At 42.4% G+C, this 24,942-nt stretch overlaps 2 protein-coding genes across 4 annotated transcripts in view; one reads left to right on the top strand and one right to left on the bottom strand.

The window, feature by feature from the left end:
• Positions 1 to 13,430, top strand: part of LOC124138748 (perlucin-like protein) — a 43,137-nt gene extending 29,707 nt beyond the window's left edge. For all 3 annotated transcript variants that reach the window (XM_048396235.1, XM_048396234.1, XM_046505596.2), the window contains exons 2-4: positions 2,377 to 2,554; positions 9,907 to 10,130; positions 10,591 to 13,430. In XM_048396235.1, coding sequence (XP_048252192.1) covers positions 2,377 to 2,554; positions 9,907 to 10,130; positions 10,591 to 10,862 — 674 coding nt within the window. In that variant the 3' untranslated portion in view covers positions 10,863 to 13,430. The remainder of the gene's footprint in view (positions 1 to 2,376; positions 2,555 to 9,906; positions 10,131 to 10,590) is intronic.
• Positions 13,431 to 18,250: 4,820 nt separating this feature from the next.
• On the bottom strand, positions 18,251 to 24,118 carry LOC124138749 (chondroitin proteoglycan 2-like). The gene is made up of 4 exons (XM_046505597.2): positions 23,968 to 24,118; positions 22,999 to 23,146; positions 20,170 to 20,315; positions 18,251 to 18,492 (listed from the first exon to the last, which is right to left on the bottom strand). Exons 1-4 carry the CDS (start codon positions 24,020 to 24,022, stop codon positions 18,407 to 18,409), a joined length of 435 nt encoding a protein of 144 aa, XP_046361553.1. The 5' UTR covers positions 24,023 to 24,118; the 3' UTR covers positions 18,251 to 18,406.
• Positions 24,119 to 24,942: the final 824 nt, after the last annotated feature.

Below are 24,942 nucleotides of genomic sequence, written 5' to 3'. Positions count from 1 at the left end.
TATACCTGAAGCTCAAGTTGAACGTCTTGGCCAAATTACCTTGCTTTGACTTTGCCAAGCCGAGCAGAAATTCCGATCCATATACATAAAGGAACAGATCCACAAGAAGGGGTGAACAATTGGTGCCCATGGGGATCCTACTTCTTGCTCAAATCTCTTACCCCAAACTTTTACGGACACTTAATTTTACACCAATTTTTAATGCACTTTAATGTACTGTTTTAAAATGAAAGTGATGTTACCGTCTTAATTACCTCTCTTATTCGTCGGTCCTACCATGGCGAACTTGTAACATGTAACATGTACTACATGAGTGAGTGAGGTTGGCTTGACGCCGCTTTTAACAGTATTACAGTTATATCACGGCGTGTCAGCTTAATGTGGGAGGAAAGCCCGAAATGATGCAGGTCTCAGACGTTTACCACTTCGGTGAAACCCACGAGCATGGGTATGGTGCTGACAAACCAAGAAACATAATTGGGGCGAACCGGGATTCAAACCCACAATCATAGGTTTCTGGCGTGCCCAAGGGACGCAACCCTGCACAGCGAATCGCATCGCCTTAGAGGACTGGGTCACCCGTGCCCCCTTGCACTACATGAAATACAATCTCCTTCTCTTGGGGCCGGAATTGCAATCCTGTGTTCCCTAATTTCCCACCCTTGCACAAACACCAACACACAAAATATTGCTGGTTTAGCGTGTTTTCATTGATTATTTGCGTACTTGTAGCACACCGCCTCCGTGGTCTAGTGGTACAGCGTCCGCCCGGAGAGCGGAAGGTCCGGGATTCGATCCCCGGCCGCGTCATACCAAAAGACGTTAAAAGATGGTACTTGTTGTTACCCTGTCTGGCGCTCGGAATTAAGGAGCTAAAACAAGGACTGGTCGGCTCGGAGTCAGTATACTGTGTCTGAGCGGGGTATTCATGTTAAACTGCGGCATGGTATTTCAGTGAGCTAGCACTATAAATCGGCATCAGTCCGGACTATTACAACCAGCCACACAAACACAAACACATACACGTACAGGCACGTCGCTATATAAGTGCAATAATCTTGGACGCGACGTTAAACCAAATTTCACCTCACCTCACCTCACTTATAGCACAGTGTCGGTATGTGGATTTTTCTACAGCAACTGTTGACCATTTAAAGGCATATTAATCAAACCAACTGTTTCTATACTGTATTCTTCAAATCATTCGCAATCGCCATAAGTACTCATTGTTTTCCCCCACTTTCAATCAATTTGCGTGGTGCAGTCATGGTAGGACTAGTTTAACGAAATATGTAGATTTACTTAAGCTTTTAACCTTCATTGCACGCTTTGACGCGTTTGTTTGTAAAAGGTATGAGCAAAATCAGTATCCGACACTATAGGAGGGAGAGGGAGTGAATTGATGTTTAACGCAGCTTTCAACATTATTCCAGCTGTATCACGTGTCAGCTTAACGTGGGAGGAAATCAGATCTTAGACGTTTACCATTTTGGTGAAACCCAAGAGTACGGGCATGGTGCTGACAAACCTAGAAACATAATCTGGGCGAACCGGGATTCGAACCCACAATTACCAGTTACTGATGTGCCAAAGTGAAGCAGCTCCGCACTGTGAACTGCGGCGCCTTAAACGACTGGGCCACCACTCCATCACTATAAGAACCTTTATGTATGGTTGGTTTTGATCGATTTTCACTGGACCAGTATGTGTTAGGTACACGTGAAGCAAGATTATTTCGTCAGGACGTCGTGTAAGATGGTCGGTTCCTAATAATATTCTATTCATAATAAACGTAAATCCTACAGAAACGTAGGCCGTCATTTGACCAACCTATCCACAGTTTCAGCGTTTGTGTAACATATGTAAAGGGTACATGGGGACCGTGTAGCTGGCAGTCCAGTAAAGTTTGGTTCAGGTCTTTCAAACTACACTTTGTCTGTTGTCTGAAATTGTATGATGCAGATGGCTCTAACAGATGGTTACCCTAATACTATTGAGAAATAACGGGATCGGGTGGTCAGGCTTGTTGACTTCATTGATGCAAGTCATCGATCCCAATTGCGTAGATCGATGCTCATGATGTCAATCACTGGATTGTCTGGTCCAGACTTGAGTATTTACAGACCGCCGTCACATAGCTGGAATATTGCTGAGTGCGGCGTTCAACAACAAACAAACAAACAAACAAACAAACCATTGAGAAAATGTTTCAGTTTCCGACATGGCACGATTTACTACGTCTAGGACTAGATTAAAGATTGGCGCCAGTGCGCGGGGAATTGTTTGCCTTGGGTGAGGAATGTGTGGGTTATGACAATCACATTAGCCCAGATATGTTTGGTTAATCCTACACTATAACGTCTATTTCATCTTCAGACTCGTATTGCCCTCTGGAAGGCGTGACTTCAAATGACCCTGAACTTTACCCCTGCCTCGCCGTGTCACGTGACCAGCTGAACTGGGTGGACGCTCTGAATGTGTGCGAGACGAATGGTGGGACACTGGTGAAGATAGAAACTGACAAACAACAGGACTACATCAAGGACAATCAAAGGTCACATAACACATTACCTTCCACGTTTGGGTGTTCTTTAACTTGTTTTGAGTAGTATATTTATCTGTTTGTGTTCCTTATTCGCCTCCAGTAGGGCAACAGACTCATTTTCAACCCTTTAAGGTGGATTCAGTTTTGAGTTTGTGTGTGTGAGGTAAAATTTAAAGTCACATCGGCAGTATTTCAGCCATATCGTGACTATCAAAGGTATACATAAGAAATATATGTAAACTATAAAAGCCAGTCAACAGTAAGATAACTGGTCTTATCATATATCTATATCTATATCTATATATATACTGAACCGCAAAAGAAACGTCACCCAAGTAACATTGCATGAAAAGTTGTCATTTAAATATCTGGGTAATTATTGTCAAAGTTTCTAAAATTTAATATTACCTTGTCCGGAAAAATGAAATTTGATAAAAAAACAAAGCAGATGACAATAAAACCGATCGCCCAAACGCATTACGGCAACGGCCATGGTAACCCGATGCACGTGAGTTCCGTGCAAATTGAAATGCACATGCGTTCCCCCATTTCTTGCCCTATACAAATCCACCCAGATCGGATAACATTCATTCGTTATTGAATTGCTACCACATGCCAAGATTGACAAGAAATCAGCGACACCAAGCCCTTGGACAATTGCAAGCTGGACAAACCGCCCGGCAAGTAGCCAATGCATTTCAAGTCCACGTAAGGACCATATACAGGCTCCCTCAACGGTACCAGACCACCATCACTACAGATGACCGACCACGTAGTGAGTAGTGGAAGACCAAGGGTTACCACTCGACGTCAGGATCGTCAGATTGTGCGACAGCATCTTCAAGATCGCTTAGTTACTGATGCGGAAACTGCTCAACAGACCACGGGGGCACACCAGCGACACACTAGTGCGGACACCGTGCGTCGACGATTGACAAGCAGACACCTCCAATGTCACAGGCCACACCGAGGACCCATTCTGACACCACGTCATCGCCGGGACCGTCTTCTGTGGGCAACACAGCACCAGCATTGGCGCCACCAGCAGTAGAGAAGATTCTTCTTCTCAGACGAGAGCCGTTACTGTATCTCAACAGCAGAGGGCAGAAAAAGAGAGTCTGGCGACGCCGTGGGGAACGTTATTCGGATGCTTGTGTTGTTGAGAGAGACTCGTGGGGTGGTCCGAGCATCGTGGTGTGGGGTGGAATTGGTCTTGCACAGAGGGTCGGCCCTGTAGTCTTCCAGAACATCGGTCCAGGGAGAGGCAATGGTGTCACAGCAGCTCGGTACATTGATCAAGTCTTGAGACCACATGCCATACGTCATTTGGCACGTCGCCGCAACCACGAGTTTCCGCATGATAACGCCCGTGCCCACACTGCGAAAGCAACAACAGACTTCCTCCAGCAGAATGGCATCAGAACCATGCAGTGGCCTGCCCTCAGTCCCGATTTAAATCTCATTGCGCGCCTGTGGGACGAGATTTAAAGACGGCTGAATCGGGATCGGGTGGTCAGGCTCGCTGACTTGGTTGATGCATGTCATCGATCCCAATTGCGTGGATCGATGCCCATGATGTCAATCAATGGATTGTCTGGTCCAGACTCGATTATTTACAGACCGCCGTCATAGAGCTGGAATATTGCTGCGCGAGGCGTTAAACAACAAACCAACCAACCAATAGATAACTATACATAACAATACATTATAAAAACGGGCAAAAGATCGCAAGCAAATGAAGGTAGATCACCATACTAGGGACCATGGGGAGATACAATACTTTAGCTTCCTTCATGGACCCCAGCAGGATTTACATTATCCCTTCAGGTGTTGGCGATTATTGACAAATTTAGCCGAATTAAAGGAACACACACTCTACGATAATAACCGGGGCAGTAATAAAAATACTGTGAATGACGTGGTCTTATGTATCATCTCCGTGGAACAATCCTTACATACTACTTCAAACCCCTTCGAGGGTACAGCCACTAACAGTCTTAGTTATCCAATTTATTTCACCAATGTTAATAAGATCATATTATTAATTAACACGTTCCAAAATGTATTCAACAATTCTGTTTAAAAAACCACCAAGAATTAAATGAGAACTGACATTGTTAAAAAGATCCTTGAAACTTTGAAATAGTTATCCCTTATGATGGAAAAATCAATGGAGTCTTTCATCACTAGGGATACAGAATGGAGGATCCTCACCTTTAAATAAATAGACATGAGGATATCGTGTATGGTCAATACGACATCGTCTTGATATTACCTCATCAAATCTGGACTGGCAACATAAGTAGGTATAACCGATATTTGGTGTTATTGTATGTAATTTATTCATAACCTCTTGGGTGTCCCACTTCTTCTGCATCAGATCTCTGATGTAACATCTGATAACAGGCTTATAGTCACTGTATGGAAGAAGAAGTTGTGTCACAGATTTGTTGAGTGCTGCCCTAGCTGCAGCATCAGCCATTGTGTTACCAACGATTTCAACATGGCTGGGTAACAAACAAAAGACAATGTCGTATTGGCCAGTTGCAAGATTATTATATACTCTAAAATATCAAGAACAAGTGGATGAGTAGAGTTGACATTTTGTATTGTCTGTAGGCAAGACAATGAACTGGAGAATATGATAAATTGTTTGCATTGTTTCTGGTGCTGAATATAGCCTTGGCTTCTGCGGTGAATATGGAGCTATTATCTGGTATTCTAGAAGATATAATTGTTGATCCAACGACATTGGCACTAGCAGTTTTGCCACCATCCTTGGACCCATCAGTGAAAATAGAGTGGTGAGAATCATATTTGGATCTGAATTGAATGTATTCCTGTTGGAAGATTAATTGGTTTGTTTCGGATTTTCTAAAATTAGCAAGGTTTGACTAGTTGCCAAGGGGGTGTAGACAACAGCTGATATGTCGTGATAATATCAAGATCTATGTTAGCTGCCACCATATGTGGCTTAATTCTGATCCCATGAGGCGGAACAAGTGTAGGTTTAGACTGAAACAATACTTCATAAACAGGTTGGTAAACACAATTATGATCTAGTTTTGAAGGATTTGAGTGTAATTTTGTAACATATTGTAATGAGAGTTTAAGAAGACGTTTTTTGATCGAAGGCTCATCAGCCTCCACATACAAACTGTCAACAGGAGAGGTTCGGAAAGATCCAATGACAAAGCCTCAAGCCTTGATGATGTATTGAATCCAATTTCTGTAAATTACTTTTACAGTCTCCACCATAAATGATGGAATCATAATCCAGTTTTGAGCGAATTAGGGATCTGTTCAGACGTAGAAGGGGTTTCTGATCTCCTCTCCATTAAGTGTTTGATACGACTTTCAGTAAGTGCTTTGAGGCATTTACCTTTTAGATATTTAATATGTGGCAAGAATGTGAGATGTCGGTCGAAAATAAGTCCTAGAATCTTGGCCTCTTCGACTACTTTGATGGGATTGCCAGATAAAAATAGTTCTGGATCCTTGTGCGGTCTATAATTTCTGCAGAAATGGATACAATTAGTTTTAGCTTTGGAAAAGTTGAAGCCAAACTACCATTTTATGAATTTTATGGAGGCAAAGTTGTAGCTGTCTCTCAATAGTATGCATATTTTTACAAGAAATATAAAAATCATCCACAAATAGCGATCCATCTACTGAATCGCTTAAAACTTTTGAAAGACTATTTATCTTGATACTGAATAGTGTGACAGACAAAATACTTCCTTGTGGGACACGCTGATCCTGATTATAATTATCAGATTGGGTTGAACCCACTCGGACTTGAAACTGCCTGTCGGTCAAAAACTGCGATAGAAAATGAGGCAAACGTCCTCTCAAACAAAAATCATGTAAATCCTTTAAAAATGCCATACTTCCAAGTAGTATCGTATGCTTTCCTCGAGATCAAAGAATATTGATACTATGTGTTGTTTATTTACTATAGCATTTTAACAAAGGATTCTAAGCGTACTAAATCATCAGTAGTAAACCACATTGAATATTTGTGATAAGATTGTTGGTTTCCAAATACCAAACTGATCTGTTATTTACCATTCGTTCCATGGTTTTACAGCCACACCTGGTTAAAGATATAGGGTGGTAATTGGAGGGATCGTATGATTACAACCAGGCTTTGGTATAGGGAAAATTCCCCGATGTCCATATTTGATCAAATATATATAAAACGATTATGAGACATGATTCAGGCAAATGCTTCAATAGCTGGCAGTGGATATTGTCAGCCCCTGTTGCTGTATCATGAGCTTGCCCAAGGGCAGTTTGTAGCTCATGTAAAGAAAAGACTTCATTGTAGTCTTCACAATTGTCAGACTTAAAATTTATTTTTGTCTTCCCCTGTCGTTTCTGATAAAAAAAATTAATTCAGGGACATTATCAGATGATGAAGAATGTTTGGCAAGTGTTTTAAAAAGTGTATTGGTGATGTCTTTATCAGTTAATGATTGATCACTGTCCTTAAGATGGTCAACAGAAGATTTGGAACCTTTGCCTTTTTTTTCTGAACCATGTTCCACGACTGAGACACAGGTGTAAGGGAATTTATTTTTGAGACATAGTTCATCCACGATTGACGCTTATTTTGTTTAAAAGCGCGTCGAGCCTTGGCATTTGTGATTTTAACTTCAGCTTAATTATGGACTGTAGGATGTCTGCGAAAATATTTTTCTGCTTTCTACCGACACATTCTGGCCTGTTTGCATTCAGTAGTAAACCATGGTTTATGAATATGAGGATTCGCAGAGGACTTAGGAATTGTTTGGTCAGCAATGTCATTTAGTTAGTTCGAAAACAACTGTATCGGGTCTAGGATATTCTTGAAAAGGTCATGTTTTAAGTTGTCAATACATAGTATCACTTATAATGACCAATTAGCCTAGGTAAAGTTCCACCTTGATGAAGGTGGGTCATCAGTACGGTTAATACTTTTAAGAATGGTTGGGAAGTGATCACTCCAACAGAGGTCATCATGGACCAACCATTCAAATTCATTATACAAGGTTGAGTCTGTGAGTGACAGATCGAGGGCAGAATACGTTCCAGCGGCTGGATGCATATAAGCGATGGAATCATCATTAAACATACCTAGGTTGTCAGAAATACATTCCTCAATGATTTTCCCTTTGTGATAAGTATTTGCACTTCCCCATAGCTGGTTGTGTCCGTTGAGATCACCCATGATGATGCAGGGCTTTTGGATCTGGTCATACAGTTTGTGAAGCTCAGACTGTCAAAGATCAGAAGAAGGAGGGATACACAAAGAGCCCAGTGTAAAAGCAATGGAATTGGTATTAACAGAAGATTGGTATAAAGAGGAAGGGGTGATCCCCTGTCGCACCAAGATAGTAGAGCCTCCCGTTGCTTTATCTCCCGGAGAAGAAAAGGAATGATAGTCATTGTACTGTCTTAAGTTAAACTGATCTGTAGTTTTTAGGTATGTTTATTGAAGACAAAATGCTGGACATCTTTCTTTTCTTTCAAAATTAAGTTTCATTATTTGTGATTCAACCGGGCAAGATTTGGATGAAGCAACATGTGGGCCAGCGCAGTTAGCACACTTCAAATATTTCTCAGAGTCAGTGTTCTCATGGCTGTCACCTCAACGGTGACATACCACAGAGCTGTGACATGATTTGTTACCATGACCGAAATGTTGGCACTTGTAGCATCAGAGCGGATTGGGGACATACACATTCCACTCTGATGTTGAAATAACCTGCTTTAATTGACTGGAGAAGGGATGTTCTGGCAAACGTCATGAGATGTGATGAAACCCTCCTTCTTGATCATGAAACGTTTAACTGCGGTAACAGCCTGGTCTTCCAATTCTGTAGCAATATCTTCATCAGATCATGTCGGACAGACAACGAGCCCTGTCATGAACAAGAGTTTAATGTTCTGTGCACAGACACAGCAACCTCAATATTGGCAAATTTAGAGATTGATAAAAGAGATTGCTGTCTCCGTGCACACTCCACCAGAAGCGAACCACTACGGTGACGGGTGACGTTCTTGACCTCACCGCAAATACAAGAAACTCCTTAGACTGGTTCAGCCCATGATAAGAAATTGGAAACATACATTATTCGGAGGTCAACATTACCAGATTGGCCCATGAGCCACAGCCTTCTGGCATAAGACTCTAGGAAATTAACTACATCGGTAATTTGTAGTTGACACATGCGCATACACAATATCATACACAGGCTTGGCATGACTAGCCGATTGATAGGCTTGGGCCAATCCTACCACCCGTCTGGGTGAAGTAAGGGTCGAAGTGGTGTGTTGGGCGAAAGGAACACAGTTCCTGGCTCCAGTGCCCTCAACCATCACATCCCGTCCTCCACCGACACGGGCGCAACCCACGGCAAACAGTTTGCCCAATTCGCTCACCTCTTACAACCAGCAATGGGGTGCTAGGGACACATTCTACCCCGGGTCCCCACTGGGAGATTCATGTTTGCAAAACATGATACTTAAATTGTAACTCCTTGACGCTGTTGGTCGTCAATATTTTATCCCGTAGGTTCGTAAATTGAATATATTTCTTGTATATTTGCTTCAAATAATGGAAAGTGACAAAACTCTTTCATAGGAAATCGTAGAGTCTTCTTAAAGAGCCGAACTCATCTCCAGCATCAATAGATTTGCAAAGCTGACACTGACGGTCTTCCTTGGACATGTTTTATTAAAACCATCTTCAGATTCAACTGATAATTTATTATTTGTAGTACTGAATATTATTTGGATCTGAAACAGAAGGAAGGTTGATTCTTTAAATACTTATAATAAGATCCCTTGGAACTCACTTCAACATAGGATCTCTCAAAATATATAACAACCATTGAATTGTCTGATATATTGAATTTCTTAATAATTATACCCATGGAATACAACCAACTTTTTCATTAATAGCCAGTAATCAATATTTATATTATTTTCATCTCTTTTTGCCTTTAACGCGCAATGGAATGTGTTTCGGCAGATAAACGAGACTGATTATGCATTTGCGTTGATGTTTTATAATGGTGTGTTGTTTTATGCCGTACTCAGCAATATTCCAGCCATATGACGGCGGTCTGTAAACAATCGCGTCTGGAATAGACAATCCAGTGATAAATATCATGACCATCGATCCAAGCAATTGGGATCGAGGACATGCATCAACCAAGTCAGCGAGACTGACCACCCTATCCCGTTAGTCGCCTTTTACGACAAGCATAGTCGCCTTTTGCGGCAAGCATGGGTTGCTTGAGACCTATTCTACCCCGGATCTTCACGGGTCTTTTAGGAGATTGAGCATAATCGTTTTCTTCTCTTACTTCCAGAAATAAGAAATATACCTGGTTTGGCATGAACGATTTGGCGATTGAGGGATCATTTGTGTGGACAGATGGCAATGACGTCACATGGTTCAACTGGAGAAATGAACAGCCAAACGGCGATGATGACCAGAACTGTACAGCGATTGACGAGCGCTATGAGTGGCAAGACAAGGAGTGCGAAGAGCTCTACTATTACGTGTGTCAAATAACATCTAACAGCGAACCAGGTTAGTACAGCTGGATAAGCACCTATGACAATGTTGAACTGATATATAAAACCCGAGAAGATCCCGGGGTAGAATAGGACTTCAGCAACCCATGCTTGCCGTAAAAAGCGACGATGCTAGTCGTAAGAGGCGACTAACGGGATCGGATGGTCAGGCTCACTGTCTTGGTTGAGGCATGTCATCGTTTCCCAATTGCGTGGATCGTTGCTCATGATGTCAATCACTGGATTGTCTGGTCCAGGATCGTTTATTTACAGACCGCCATCATATAGATGGAATATTGCTGAGGACGACGTTAAACAACAAACAAACAAAACTGTGGTCCCGAGTAAGCCAGGATTTTGTACCCCATGTGCATTAATAGCAGTTGAAAATAATAACTAGTGTTTTATGACCTTTGTGTACATCAATTAATCCATGTTCCGGAAAGCCAGAATCTAATGTTTGTTCTCTTTCCCAGTGCCCAATGTGTATGACCCAGCAAGTCCTCAGATTGTGGACAAAGAGGCTACGTTAAAGGTGCCGGAATCGTCCCGAGACATTGAATTGATGAGCCTTCTGATGGTCGAAGATGAAGTCGTTTGTGTCATGCATTGTCTCTACAATCCAGGGTGTGTAGTCCTGGGGTATGGACCAGCCAAGACTCCGCACAACTGCCTTCTCTACAAAGAGGCACTCGGTGGCTATGCCCCGCTGTTTAGGGGATGGAATGTGTATGCGATCACAGGATAGACGCAAACCATTGTTGGATCCGTGTTGAATGGGAATTGGGTGTCGTGTTTGGATCGGGTTGGTTCTAGCCTTCTAGGTTCTAGGGTTTGGTTGGTCAGTTGGGTTGTTGTTTAACGCCGCACTCAGCAATATTCCAGCGATATGATGCATGTCATCGTATCCCAATTGCGTAGATCGATGCTCACGATGTCAATCACTGGATTGTCTTGTCCAGACTCGATTGTTTAACGACCTCCGTCATATAGCTGGAATATTGCCGAATGCGGCGTTAATCAACAAACAAACAAAGCATAGAGATAACCGAAAGTATTGTGTCAAGTAAAATAATTTCACCACGTAAAAGGCAAACGAAAGGGAAATCAAAATTAACATATACATATTTTAAACCTTAACTACTGGGCAAAAGAAAGTTTTCACCGACTTCACTTGACCAAACACCAAAAACAAAGGCATATGTGAGATTTATGATGATTAATTTATAAACAGAAATCATTTTCAATGAATTAGAATGAAAATGCATTGTAATGCCGATATTGCATTCTCCGCAATACACAAAGAAAGAGCCAAGGGGTCCAAATTAAAACTAAAAGCAAATGAGAGTTCATTGAAAAAGTGCATGAAGAGTCCATTAATGACACAGTAGTCAGGTGACACGTCATCAATAGCGAGTGTGACCTCCCTGGGCATCCATGCACGCCAACACACGCCTCCTCATTGATGTCGGCGGATAACGTCAACAAGAATCCTGTTCCATAAGTTCAATAGAGTCTGTTCAAGTTCCTGTCGGTTCGCTGGAGGCGGTACATGTTGTCTCAGCTGACGATCAAGATGATCCCAGAGATGTTCAATGGGGTTAATGTCTGGAGAACAAGGTAGCCAGGGCAATACGTTGACGTTAACGTTGTTCAATAGTCTTGAACAATTCGGGCGGTGTGAGGCCTTGCGTTCTCTTGTTGCAAAATTTATCCTCTTGGCTTGTGTTGAATAAAGGGCACCACAATAGGTCTCAACACTTCATCCCTGTATCGCTGAGCATTCAGGTTTCCTCGGATGATAACCAGCCGTGTTGTGAGCTGGCCACAAATGCCACCCCATACCATGACGCCTCCACCTCCAAACGGGTGAGCTTTTCTAATGCAGTTTGGCGCCAGTCGCTCTCCCCTTCGTCGAAAAACTCGAACTCTGCCATCGTTCCTGAACAGACAGAACCGACTTTCATCTGTAAAGAGCACTCTCGCCCAGTCACGTCGCTGCAACCGACGTACAGTTCATGCCCATTGCAGTCTGCGTTGACGGTGTAGACAGGTCAAGGCCATTCCACGGAAGGGTCGTTAGGCTCGTATACCAGCCGTACGAAGTCGTCGAAGGACTATTCGTCTGCTGATGGCATGCCCTAGTGCTGTTGCCGCCGTTGACGTCGCCGTCACACATCTGTTTCGGAGGTGAATCTGCCGGATGTAGCGGTCTTCGGCCGGTGTTGTCACTCTCGGTCTTCCCGATCTTGGCCGGTCTTGAGTCTGTCCTGTCTGTTGGTAGCGGATTATCAACTTGATGATGGTGGTCTGGGAACAGTTGAAGGTTCTGGCTATCTGACGTTGAGTAGCCCCCATATTGGCCATACCGATCGCTCTGTCTAGTTGCGCTTGTGTAAGTCTGGGCATATTCATGGTGGTTTTTTGCTTACTGAATGCCTGCTCTGCCCAACGTCGGTATTTATGCCACAATCACGCCCGTGCATTTGGACCAATGTCTCAAAATCACGTTTTGCACGTTTTCAACAATGCATGATTTGGAAAGCTGCGTTCGAAAATCTGCGTTGTGGTTGTGGTCATGTTTCATTTGGGCGAATGTTTTCTGCGGGGGTTCAAACCTGTACCAGCTTTTTAGCTTTATATACAATATTTTTAAAATGAAAATTTTCTTTCGCCCGGTAGTTTAAATGGGAGAGGTTATCTCTATACGTACTAGATATGTTCACATTGTTCTCAGGTTTCAATAAAAACTAGAAATTCCGAAATATCTTTGTTAAAAAAAAAGAGTTTAAAAAAGAGTTTATGTGGTTAGATCACATGCATTTACATGTCTTTTGTAGCTCATGTACTTCTTGTACTTTTCTCTGTAACAGGAGGGTTGGTTCAAAGTTCTTAGCCTCGCATAGAAAGACTTAACCGAAAGACATTAGAATGTTCTCTTGTTCAACTTAACTTTGGTTTACAAATCGAGACTGGAATATATTCAAATACCCCTCTCGAGCAAAGGTTACGTTATCATTGTCAAACAAATGGAGAATTTATTGTTGAAGATGAAATCCTTGTTTTGTTTGTTTGTAAATTATATAATGATGTTATACATATTTTTATCGCTCCCCTTATTTTCATAATTTAGAAAAAAACTAAACATTCTAATATACATCATTTGTAATGAAAATGTCCAAACAAATCTATGCTCTATTTAGAAACCCTGTTTTGTAAATTGTAAACATTTTATGTGCGGTTCAATCTGTTCTTTCAATGTAAACATGTATTATGGGCCTGTGGCCTTTCACTGAAATAAAATTGTCTGTCTGTCTTTTTCAACATGATCCCCTTCCATATTGATACACCTTTGCCAACGATTTTGGAGGGACTGTATCAAAGTTTTGTAGAGCTTTATTCCTGTTTGGGAACAGATGGATGTCTGAAGATTCCCGAGCAGGAGAAGGTTGGTGCTGAAGACGTTCAAAGCCACACTCGTGTATTGTAGGTGTGGTGTGGTTTGTTTGTTGTTTAACGCCGCACTCAGCAATATTCCAGCTATGTAACGGCGGTCTGTAAATAATCGAGTCTGGACCAGACAATCCAGTGATTGACATCGTGAGCATCGATCCTGGCAATTGGGACACGATGACACGTATCAACCAAGCCAGCAAGCCTGACCACCCCATCCCGTTAGTAGCCTCTTACGACAAGCAAAATCGCTATTTACGGCAAGCATGGGTTGCTGAAGACCTATTCTACCTCGTGCGCTCCCACTGTTTTGACTGTTGTTCGGATTCAGGCTGGAGTGAGTGAGTGAGTGAGCTTGGTTTAACGCCGCTTTGAGCCGTATTCCTGTAATATCGCGGCATGCCAGCTTAATGTGGGAGAAAGTCAGGAGTGATGCTTGTCCCAGACGTTTACCACTTCGGTGAAATCCACGTGAACGGGTATGGTGCAGACAAACCTAGAAACAAACGGGGCGGACCGGATTCGAGAACACGATCATAGTTTTTTGATGTGTCACAGGGACGCAACTCTGCATAGCGAAATGCGACGCCTTATATGACTGGGCCACCCATGTCCCAAGGGCTTTTAGAGAGAGAGAGAGAGTGTCGGAAATTCAGAAACACAAGAAAGAAGGGAAAAAAATCACATTTTATAAATTTTATAATATATTTAAACACATACTATCTGAAGGCTCTCGATTTGTTGAAAGTCGTTGCGATCGTTCTACGCAATTGGGATACGATGACAGGCATCAACCAAATCAGCGAGCCTGACAACCCGATCCCCTTATTCGCCTCTTATGACAAGCATAGTAGCGTTTTAAGGTAAGCTTGTTTGTTTGTTTGTTGTTTGTTTAACGCCGCACTCAGCAATATTCCAGCTATATGACGGAGGTCTGTAAATAATCGAATCTGGACCAGACAATCCAGTGATTAATATCATGAGCATCGATCCACGCAATTGGGATCGATGACATGCATCAACCAAGTCAGCGAGCCTGACCACCCGATCCCGTTAGTCGCCTTTTACGACAAACATGGGTTGCTGAAGACCTATTCTACCATGGATAAGTTGTTATAATATTATATTTATGCCTGTGTAATGTATAAAGCAATGTTGGTAAATAAATGTCTGTATCTCATTAATAAAAAATTTAGTATACTGAACCAAATTAAAAACTTCACAGTCCTAAAATTTTAACATTTTGACCAGTTATCATTGTGGGCCCTTATTGTGTATTTAAACAGTAATGGCCACGTATTGTCTTCAGATAACACCCGTTTTTGTGCAGGTGAATCGACCAAAATCATGTGCACAGCACTATAGTGGCAAAAGTGTTTTTTCACGTGCAACTGGTCACGTGGTCATAATACCGCACGTGTTTTTAGCCATTCTTGTTAGCAGTCATTAACAAAAAAAAGTAAAACACAAGAAAACAAAAATCTTTACGGCAATTGGTCATGCCACGCCTTTCAAATGTGCAACGTGAACGTGCTATCGGCATGTTGCAGACGGGAACGTCTGTAGCTGAAGTCGCAAGGACGATGGGTTGTAGTCGACGGACTGTTTATGATTAACAGACGCGTCTACAGCAAACGGGTACCACCGCTGATCGCCCTCGGCCCGGTCGACCACGTGTGACGTCACATGCAGAGGATCGTCAGATTGTGTTACGTCACCTCCGTAATCGATTTTTGACGGCTACATCAAGAAATGAACTGTTTAGGGATAGACTGAGTGCGCAAACTGTTCGAAACCGTCTGAGAACTACTCACCTTCAAGCACGACGTCCATACTGCGGGCCGATTCTGACTCAATTACACACACGTCAACGTCAATTGTGGGCACAGCGACACTTACGATGGACTCATTGGAATCAAGTCGTCTTCAGTGATGAATCCCGATTTAATCTTCGATTTGCTGATGGTAGGGCGAGGGTGTGGAGGCGCCGTCATGAACGTTACGCCCAGTGTTGTGTACAGGAAGTTGACAGATTTCGAGGCGGAAGTGTCATGGTGTGTGGAGATTTCTGTGGCAATGCACGTTCCAGGCTTCTTGTCATCCTCAACCTCAACGCTGCTGCTTACCGCGACCAGGTACTGGCACCAGAACTTCTGCCTTTTATGGCAGCACATGGACCCGGCTTGATCTTCCAACACGACAATGCCAGACCCCACACAGCAATTTTGACAAGGAATTTCCTTCAGAATGCGAAAGTCAACGTCATGGACTGGCCGTCAAGGTCTCCCGACCTCAATCCCATCGAACACGTCTGGGATGCTCTTGGCAGAAGTCGGCGCACTCTCCAGAACCAACCACAGAATTTGCAAGATCCTGGCACCATTTTGCAGCAACAATGGCGTCGTCTTCCCAATCATGTGTTCACGAGCATCACAAAGTCCATGCGGAGGCGTTGTGTGGCAGTTGTCAACGTACATGGTAGCCATACACGCTACTGAACTTGTGAGCCATCAGATTCTCGTGCTTGGGACTTATGATTTAAACTGTTGATGTTATTACCGAATACCGTAGGTGCTTGGAACAAGTTATGGTTACCACCGTTAATTAAAATCCTTCTTTGGACGTTAATGATTAAAAATTACCTTTTCTGATACATTTGTCCGTTGTATATCATATATGGGATTACTTTTAAAAATGTGAAGTTTTTAATTTGACTCAGTATATTTAAACATGTTACAAATACTAGTGTTTGTGCGTGTGTGTACTAGACATAATTCTTTGTTTGGTGTATGTGTTTTGGTCTGGGTGTTAAATGGATTAATTTGTGTACTCAGTAACTAATATTGTATATTCATGATGCGATGAATAGTCTATGTATATAAATAGGAATGTATGTCTTCATGATGGACAGGTTATCACGAGGACTGATTTATTGTACCTTGGGTACATACACTCTTCAAAAAAGGACGCACAGGTAGTATGTAGTTCATTGAACCTGACTACACAAAAAATCCGGTATATAAAATGGATACATGTTATTGGAAAATGTTGGTGGTCTGATATTCGACAAACGGTGCGTCAAAACGCAATCATCGTCAATTTGCAATGTCTTAAACGGCATTGTTTTCACACTTATTCAAAAATGTCATGACGGAAGACAGTAAAGCAAAGTGCACGTGCAAGATATGGATGGCATTCGTAACTCGTGATAGTGGCTATAAAAAGGCAAGTGTAAGCCAATAATTTGTCATTCAATTGTCCACATTTTTCTAGTTCTAAAATGCCGAGACGCAGCGCTGCCGATCTGAACATCGCCATAGGACGTATCCAAAGAGGGTAATCGCAGTCTTCTTTTGCACGCCACTTCAACGTCCACCACAGCACCATTTGCCGCCTTTGTGACCGATCAATTCCACTGCAGACCGTCCGAGAACCGGCTGACCAAGAGTTACCACCCCTGCACAGGATCTCTACATTCGACTGATCCACCTACGTCATCGCAATGCCACAGCTGCGGAGACTGCAGGACGCATCAATGGTTTGAGGAGGAAATCGAACCAGACTGTCAGGAACCATCTTCGCGAGGCTGGACGTGAACATGTGACTATCGAGCTCCAAAATTTCATATTTGTATGTATGATAATATATCAAATACATCGACTGTATTAGGTACAATAAATGTTCTGAAAATCTACATGTGCGTTTCTTTTTAGAAGAGTATATATACATACATATTAATTGTGTTTTCATAAATGTATCGTTATGATGAGAAGAAATTGATATACATATAATGTTCATTGAAATTCCTGCATTCTGATTAGCAGAATTGATCACCTGTTATTGCATTCATTTCCCAATGAATGTAAAAAATTAAGCCACGCCCACCAAAGCGGACTACTTTTATTACTACGGAATGTCGGGGAATCCCAATATTACATGGGAGGGTATTCCCTTTCTGCTCACGTGTATCGCCATGTACGGGCATTTAGCGAAATTCATGCATATTCCTTGTCCAAACAACCCTTTGAGACCTAAGGCTGAGAGAATGAAACAGCAAACGTGCAGGCTCGCTCGCCATTTTCTGCCCCGCTCGCCTTGGTTCCCCATCTTTCTTGACTTCGGGTTTCATTTCTAACTAGCATTTTTCCAACTGGGTCTTCCCGTTCTCAGGAAACTAATGTTCGAATCTGGCGGTAACTGACCATGTCATTTGAAACAGCCGCCTTCTCCCGGACACATTGTTTGCGACTCGTTACAGTCTGAGATCTTCTCGCCTCTTGCCTTGATTGACAGGTCCTATGAACTTTGTTTTAATCCTACTCTCCGTTGATTGGCTACTGACTTTGTGGGCGTGTCAAGTTATGTGCATAAATTAAACACTCACCAGTATGTATTCCTACATCTGGAATGTTTATCAATCTCGTCATTTTTGTATGCTTTGATATAAACAACTGTTTTGGGTTAAACTATTATATGTTTTCGTCGTCGAATTTATTTTTCAGCATTGACTGTGTATTTACTTCGGTTTATTGAGGTATGAATCGAAAAACCGATGTGCAAACTTTTGTAAGAATCCGCTACTCTCAAGGGACACAACTCTGCACTGCGAATCGCGGCGCTTAGACGACTGGGCCACCCATGCCCCCTTATGGTTGTAGAATAGTATAACATGAATATCCTATAGGTGTAGTAGATTAGTCTTTAATCTGCTTTGGTTGTATGTGCATTTTGTGTTGAAAAAGTGTATGTTTATTATTGCATTCACTGTTATGGGTGTCTTTTTCAACACAAACAAACAGACCCCACACCCTCAGCCTGTGTCATCGCGCTGTAACTACATCAGCAATCCTCCGTACATGTGCCACACGGAGGCTGGACGTTGAAGTGCCAGTTGCACAGCTGATTTTTAAAGTCGAACACGAGCCCTGAAACAGAAAGGTTAGGTATTGGTACTGCATTAATGCCGAACAATATTGTCGAAATATTCTGGATGTAGTACCAGTTGACAAAGTCTTTACCCTATTCCTTAGTCCCAAGGAGGCAATTTGAAGATACCATAAATCCTTGAATAAACGCCCGGCGTTTTTTTATTTATAGTACTCAAAAGAAGTTAAGGATCACCTGATTCTTTCATATTACAATAGTTAATCTCTCATGCCATGACAGATTAACATTACCAATATGAAAGAATCGGGTGGTCCTTAACTTCTTTTGAGTAGTATATTTCGGAAGGTCCCGACACACAGCGTTATGTTTTTCAGAAGGGGATATTTACATCAAATGTATGTTTTTTTGTTCACGATCTGTACCTCAAAACTGTTAAGCTATTGATTCATGGTTTTTTAAACTGTAAACCAACTACATTAAGGCTGCTATCTGTCTCTCGATAAAACGAACGTTAAGCAGCCTCCACCAATGCCTGAGTGTCTATGATTGATGTCGTTAGCAAACATTCCCAGAGTGTTTAAGAAAATGAAAAATGTGAGAAGGTTCTCTGGGGACATTTCAACAAAGTTAGCACTGCAATGGCGTACATGTAATGAGGAGTCCAAGGTACAATATTTGTGGGAACAATTTCATGGAGTCCTACTGTAGACATGAAACCCCTGACAGAACTATTAAATGGAAAAATTGGCTTGGTATTCTAACAGCCTTGCAATATGATCGTAGACTCAAAGCAATCAACCCAATAGGTGATTTGGTTGGTAGCGTGTCAACCTGCCCCGATGGTTTGGATTGTTGTTACTCATGGTATCAATCACTGGTTTGTCTTATCCAGATTCTTGACAATTCGCATACTTGTCGTTAAAGGCTACCATGCTTGTCGTAAGAGGCTACTAACGGGATCAGGTGGTCAGGCTCGCTGACTTGGTTGATGCATGTCCTCGTATCCCATTCGCGTAGATCGATGCTTATGATGTCAAACACTGGATTGTCTGGTCCACACTCGATTATTGCCAGACCGCCGTCATTTAGCCAGAACATTGCTGAGTGCGGCGATACACGACAAACAAACTTTACAGACCCTCGTCATTGAGCTGGAATATTGCTGAGTGTGGCGTTAAACAACCCTAATCCCCCAAGCCGAGGTATCGTGGTTAAAAAAGTGTGTTGCTCCTCCTGTCAGAGTTTTGAAGCAATGAAAGAAAGGTTAAACGTAAGGCGGTTTCGTGTGTTTTGTTTGTTTAACACCGCACTCAGTAATAGTCGAGTCTGGACCAGACAACATCGACACCATGAACTTCGATCTGTGCAATACGATGACATGCATAAACCAAGTCAGCAATCCGGAACACTCGAGCCCGTTAGTCGCCTCTTATGGCAAGCATGGGTTGCTGAAGATCGGTGCCATTGCAGTCCTAAAGGGAGAAGTCATTGTTTGACACGTCCCAAGAGAACATTCTCATATTTTTCATTTTCTGAGACACTCTGGGGATGTTTGTTACAACATCAATTACAAGCATGGGTTGCTGAAGAATTCTAACCTAGGGCTTAGGCAGTTTGAATAGGACATGGCGTCGTTTCCTTATTTTTAAGAGTTGCCTTCAACACCGAACTGCTATGTTACTTTTCCCGTGAATATTTAGTGTCATTCAACTTGCCTGGTGGACAGAAATTGTGCCCGTAGAAGATACCGAATTGGCAGGTGTAGTAGGTCATGCAGGCGTTGGCGTAGTCGGGGTATCTGTTGTCAGGTTGGTTCAGGCAGCTTTGAACGTCAGTACATGGCCAGTTTTGGATACCGGGGCTGGTGGTAAAGATGCACTCTTGATTGCCGCAAACAGGTAAAACCAGCATTTTCCATGTGGATTGCATGTAATGCTTCCTTAGCAGTATCATTTCAAGAGTTGAAATATGTTCTTTAATATTGTACCACGACTTTGTACCTCGTCTACCTATGTAGACAACAGATTGAAATGGCAAAAAAGGCCCGCAACGTAACGATAGTTGCTGTCAGTATAAAAATAAATTGCTGATATTAAATAATATCAACATAAAGACTGAGAAACAACACTTTGGATCTTAACGATAAGGAGAAACATATGCAAAAAATTATTCCTGCGAGTTCATGCATTTTTAAGAAAATGGTAAGAAAAAGATTAAATATCACAAAACATATATGTCAGGCCCCTCTACTGAATAAATATATACCACATTTCATTATCTTTTTAACAAGAATGGCTATCTACAGGTTGTTAGGATGGCTAGGTTGGCGGCGATATTAATCATTGGTTTCGAACCTCTTGAGTACATGTGGATGTGGTCATTGTTGAGGACAAAACGTGAAGTTACAGCTTCATTGGTCTCCGGATACTGAACAAAGAGGACATTACATATGTATGCTGACTGGAAAACAATCTCGGTTCACCCCAATTAGGTTTCTAGGTTTGTCAGAAACATACCCGTGCTCGTGGGTTTCACCAACGTGGTAAACGTCTAAGACCTGTTTCACTTTGGTCATTCCTCCCAAATCAAGGCACTCATGAAGAGCAACCTCCACATGGTGAGTGCTTGATAATCGCTCTTCCCCCGTGGGAAACAGGGTAGAATGTGTCCTCATCACGCCATCGTTTGTCGTAAGAGGCGACTAAATTTGGCAACCCGTTTGCCCTGTGTTGTGCCCCTGTGTCGGTCTGGGAAGGGAGGAAGGGTGTCTGGTGGTTGAGGGCACTGGTTCCTGATAGACGGATCCTTTGCCTATGACACAACTTTGACTTTACCTAGACGGGTGGAAGAATGGTCCTGGTTCTATCGATACTTAGCCTTGGTTCCTTGTCATGAAAGGTAAGGGTGACCGTACTCTAGCCTCTTATTCACTATTTTACTTTTGGGAAAAGGACTCATAGTGAAAGTTGGTGAGTTGAAGGGTGTAATGAAATGACGATCTGGAGCACTTTGATTGAATGTACTCGGATTTTTTCAAGCCATTGATATAATAACACTGACTAAATTGGCTGATAAACCAGTTAGCTGTTCTGCTCATAAGAACCTTAATTTCAGCAAAGGCCCACTCCATGACCGTGATCGCAGTCAAGCAGATGAAACCATTGATGAAAATGTATTAGAACGTCGCAGTCAAGATGTGACTGAAATCGATATGATTGAAAGAGTGAGTCAGTGAGTTGGGTTTAACGCCTCTTTTAACATTATTGCAGTTATATCACGGCGTGTCAGCTTAATGTGGGAGGAAAGCCCGATGTGATTGAGGTCTCAGACGTTTACCACTTCGGTGAAACCCACGAGCATGGGTATGGTGCTGACATACCTAGAAATATAATCGGGGCAAACCGGAATTCGAACCCACAATCATAGGTTTCTGGTGTGCCCAAGGGACGCAACCCTGCAGAGCGAATCGAGGCGCCTGTGACGACTGGGCCAACCGTGCCCCCCATGATGGCAATACATCCACTTAGCCTCTGAATACTTCCAACTGTCAAGGTGATCATACGTGATCTTCAACTGACTGTAGTGAATACAAGTTTGAAACGTTCAGTCCCTTGTACAAAAAATTAAATACGAGCAAAAGATCAGCTACAACGATGCCAGGACACAAGCGAAATTAGTCGCACCTGCTAACACAATTTGTAATGAGGGACACTTATTAATACAAGATTAAAAGCGTCTGCAATCTCTCCCCAAGAACATAAACATACAGACACATTAGACCTGAGGCAGTACAACTGTCATGATTCATTTCCTCCTCAGGGTAATAAAGCGAGTGGAGGCTCTACTATTTAATCAGGCAGGTCGTCATTCATAGTGATCTTCAACTAAATACTAATCTTCAAGCTGTTGCTAACCAAGGTGTGGAACATGGTACAAACAAACAAGGTGACAAATTACTAACTGATAAATCTGACATTGCAAATAAACTTCTCAAAGGAAAAGGGTAAATTATGATTTTAATATCGGTGACGATTTTCGTTGCGTGAGTTACATATTGCACTTGAGCAAACTCATGATACTGCAGAAGGTGATAATACCCTAGATCAGTTACTGAAGCATTTGCTTGAATCATGTCTTGAGACATTTTTGGACATATTTGACCAGGGCCCACTTGCACAAAGCGATCTTAGCGCTAAGCTGATCTTAACTCCCATACTTTAACATAGGCTTACAATAGTCGTAGCGCTAAGATTGCTTTGTGCAAGTGGGCCCAGATATGGACATCAGCGATTTTTCCTACTTCGTAGCAAAATACCATTGTCGTCCTCATACCAAAACCTGATCGGAATCATACAGAATTACCAAATTACCACCCTGTATCTTTAACCAGTTGTTGCCATGATTTGTGAACACCTTTTAAAGCTTTCAAAAGAAATTATGCTAGACATACGTTCACTTGTGTTATCACGTGAACTGACTCGCCTTTGCATGTGTTTATTCACCTCATATAAAGTCTATAATTGTTTATACGCATAATAACTTACGTCACGCATTTCTGTTGGTCAGGATCGAACACTTGTGTACTGTTGCACAATATCTCAGTGGCCACTCCTTGCGAACATATCACGTAAGAGAAGCAGTTGTACTCATATATTCCATCAGGCTCGCCAGTGCAGTCCATGCCGGTGGTCACTGGAATGTTCAACTATACTCAAAGAATGTTAGGAGTGGGGCAAGGAGTAGCTGAAGTGATAGGGCAAGAAGTTGAAGTGTTAGGAGTGGGGCAAGGAGTAGCTGTAGTGATAGGGCAAGAAGTTGAAGTGTTAGGAGTGGGGCAAGGAGTAGCTGTAGTGATAGGGCAAGAAGTTGAAGTGTTAGGAGTGGGGCAAGGAGTAGCTGTAGTGAAAGGGCAAGAAGTTGAAGTGTTAGGAGTAGGGCAAGGAGTAGCTGTAGTGATAGGGCAAGAAGTTGAAGTGTTAGGAGTAGGGCAAGGAGTAGTTGAAGTGTTAGGAGTAGGGCAAGGAGTAGTTGAAGTGTTAGGAGTAGGGCAAGGAGTAGCTGTAGTGATAGGGCAAGAAGTGGCTGTAGGATGCAGCCTGTAAATAATGAAATCTTGACCTGACAATCCTGTGATTTATATAGTGAACAACGATCCATGGAGACAGGGTACGAAGATACCACAAAACTTGTCCACAAGCCAGACCACCGTTTCGATTAAGTCGACTACCAACAGCATAGGTTGATGTGAGCCTGTTTTAACCCGGGATCCCCTTGAGGCAGTGATAGCTCAGGGACAAGGTGTAGGATGCACGAAGGCGTATTGTGAGGATTCAAGGTATCATGGCGTGTCAGCATAATGTGTTAAAAACGTCGAAGGTGACACAAAGTGGATTAGCTGCAAGTATCATGATTAGAGAAAACTGGGATTCGACCCCAAGATCCTCGGATCCTAGCACTACTTAAGGACTTAAGCAAGTAGGGATAGTAGCAAGGTCACAGGTTAATAAACGTACCGGCAATGAATCCCAGCAGAACGATCCAAAACAGCATATCTGGCCGGGACGACATGCTCAGTTGAGGCACAAAAGGTAACTAACAGGGTAAGACTGTGAACTGTTGTGCTTCGTGGGAGGCGGCAAGCGATAGTGCAACTGTAAAATGAGATAAGACAAGCACCTGTTACATTGTTATGTCCTACATTCCTTATTACCAGGCCTTTATGCTTGGAGATAGTGTACATTGATTTTCGGATATGGTGAAGGCGAATAAAGGTAGGTCATTAAAAGAACTGATTAACCTCAGACCACTCAACACATCACATTTTTGTCTACGATAGTTAAACTTTTAGAATCATCTTCAGGGACCGACAATTTAATATTCCTGATTAGGTCGATCAGACATTTCTTTCAGCCACAGCTACAGAGCCTGAATATTTTTTTAAGAAAAGCACCTTGCAACCTTGGAACAATGTATTTTTAGGCTGCAAGATCTTCGTATTTACAACAGAATGAAGCATAATTTCCTGGTTAATCACTTCTTCCGATAAATTTATTGATTCATTGTTGGCAACATGACAAAAGCGAAGTAAACTGACAAACAGAACGCCTGCCACTACCATCACACAAATAATGAAGCTGCAATTGGCAATCGGTACCTATTTACTGGCGTTATGTGAAGAAGTACCAACCATTCACTTTAAAAACGCTAAGAAGTATCAGCACTCATCTGACACCACGGATCGGATTGTCACATTATGCAGTGAAAAAAGATTATTGCCAACCTAGGATCACCACCGACTCTGCAATCATTGTCTGGAGTATCCACCATCTCACGGATGACATTCGCGGTGCTGATCGGCCGTCTGATATTAAACACTGGGATCTTCTGCCATATCTGGTGCAGTTCCTTGGTCATTTCATTCAGGTGTTAAACTGGAGGGACGGCGGATGTTCATGTGTACAACATGCTGACAACTTAGGGCTGCATTG

This window comes from Haliotis rufescens, unplaced genomic scaffold, assembly GCF_023055435.1.
Source record: "Haliotis rufescens isolate VD_foot unplaced genomic scaffold, xgHalRufe1.0.p SCAF_15, whole genome shotgun sequence".
In the NCBI taxonomy this organism is placed as follows: domain Eukaryota; kingdom Metazoa; phylum Mollusca; class Gastropoda; order Lepetellida; family Haliotidae; genus Haliotis; species Haliotis rufescens.
This window is presented reverse-complemented; position numbering and strand designations above follow the sequence as displayed.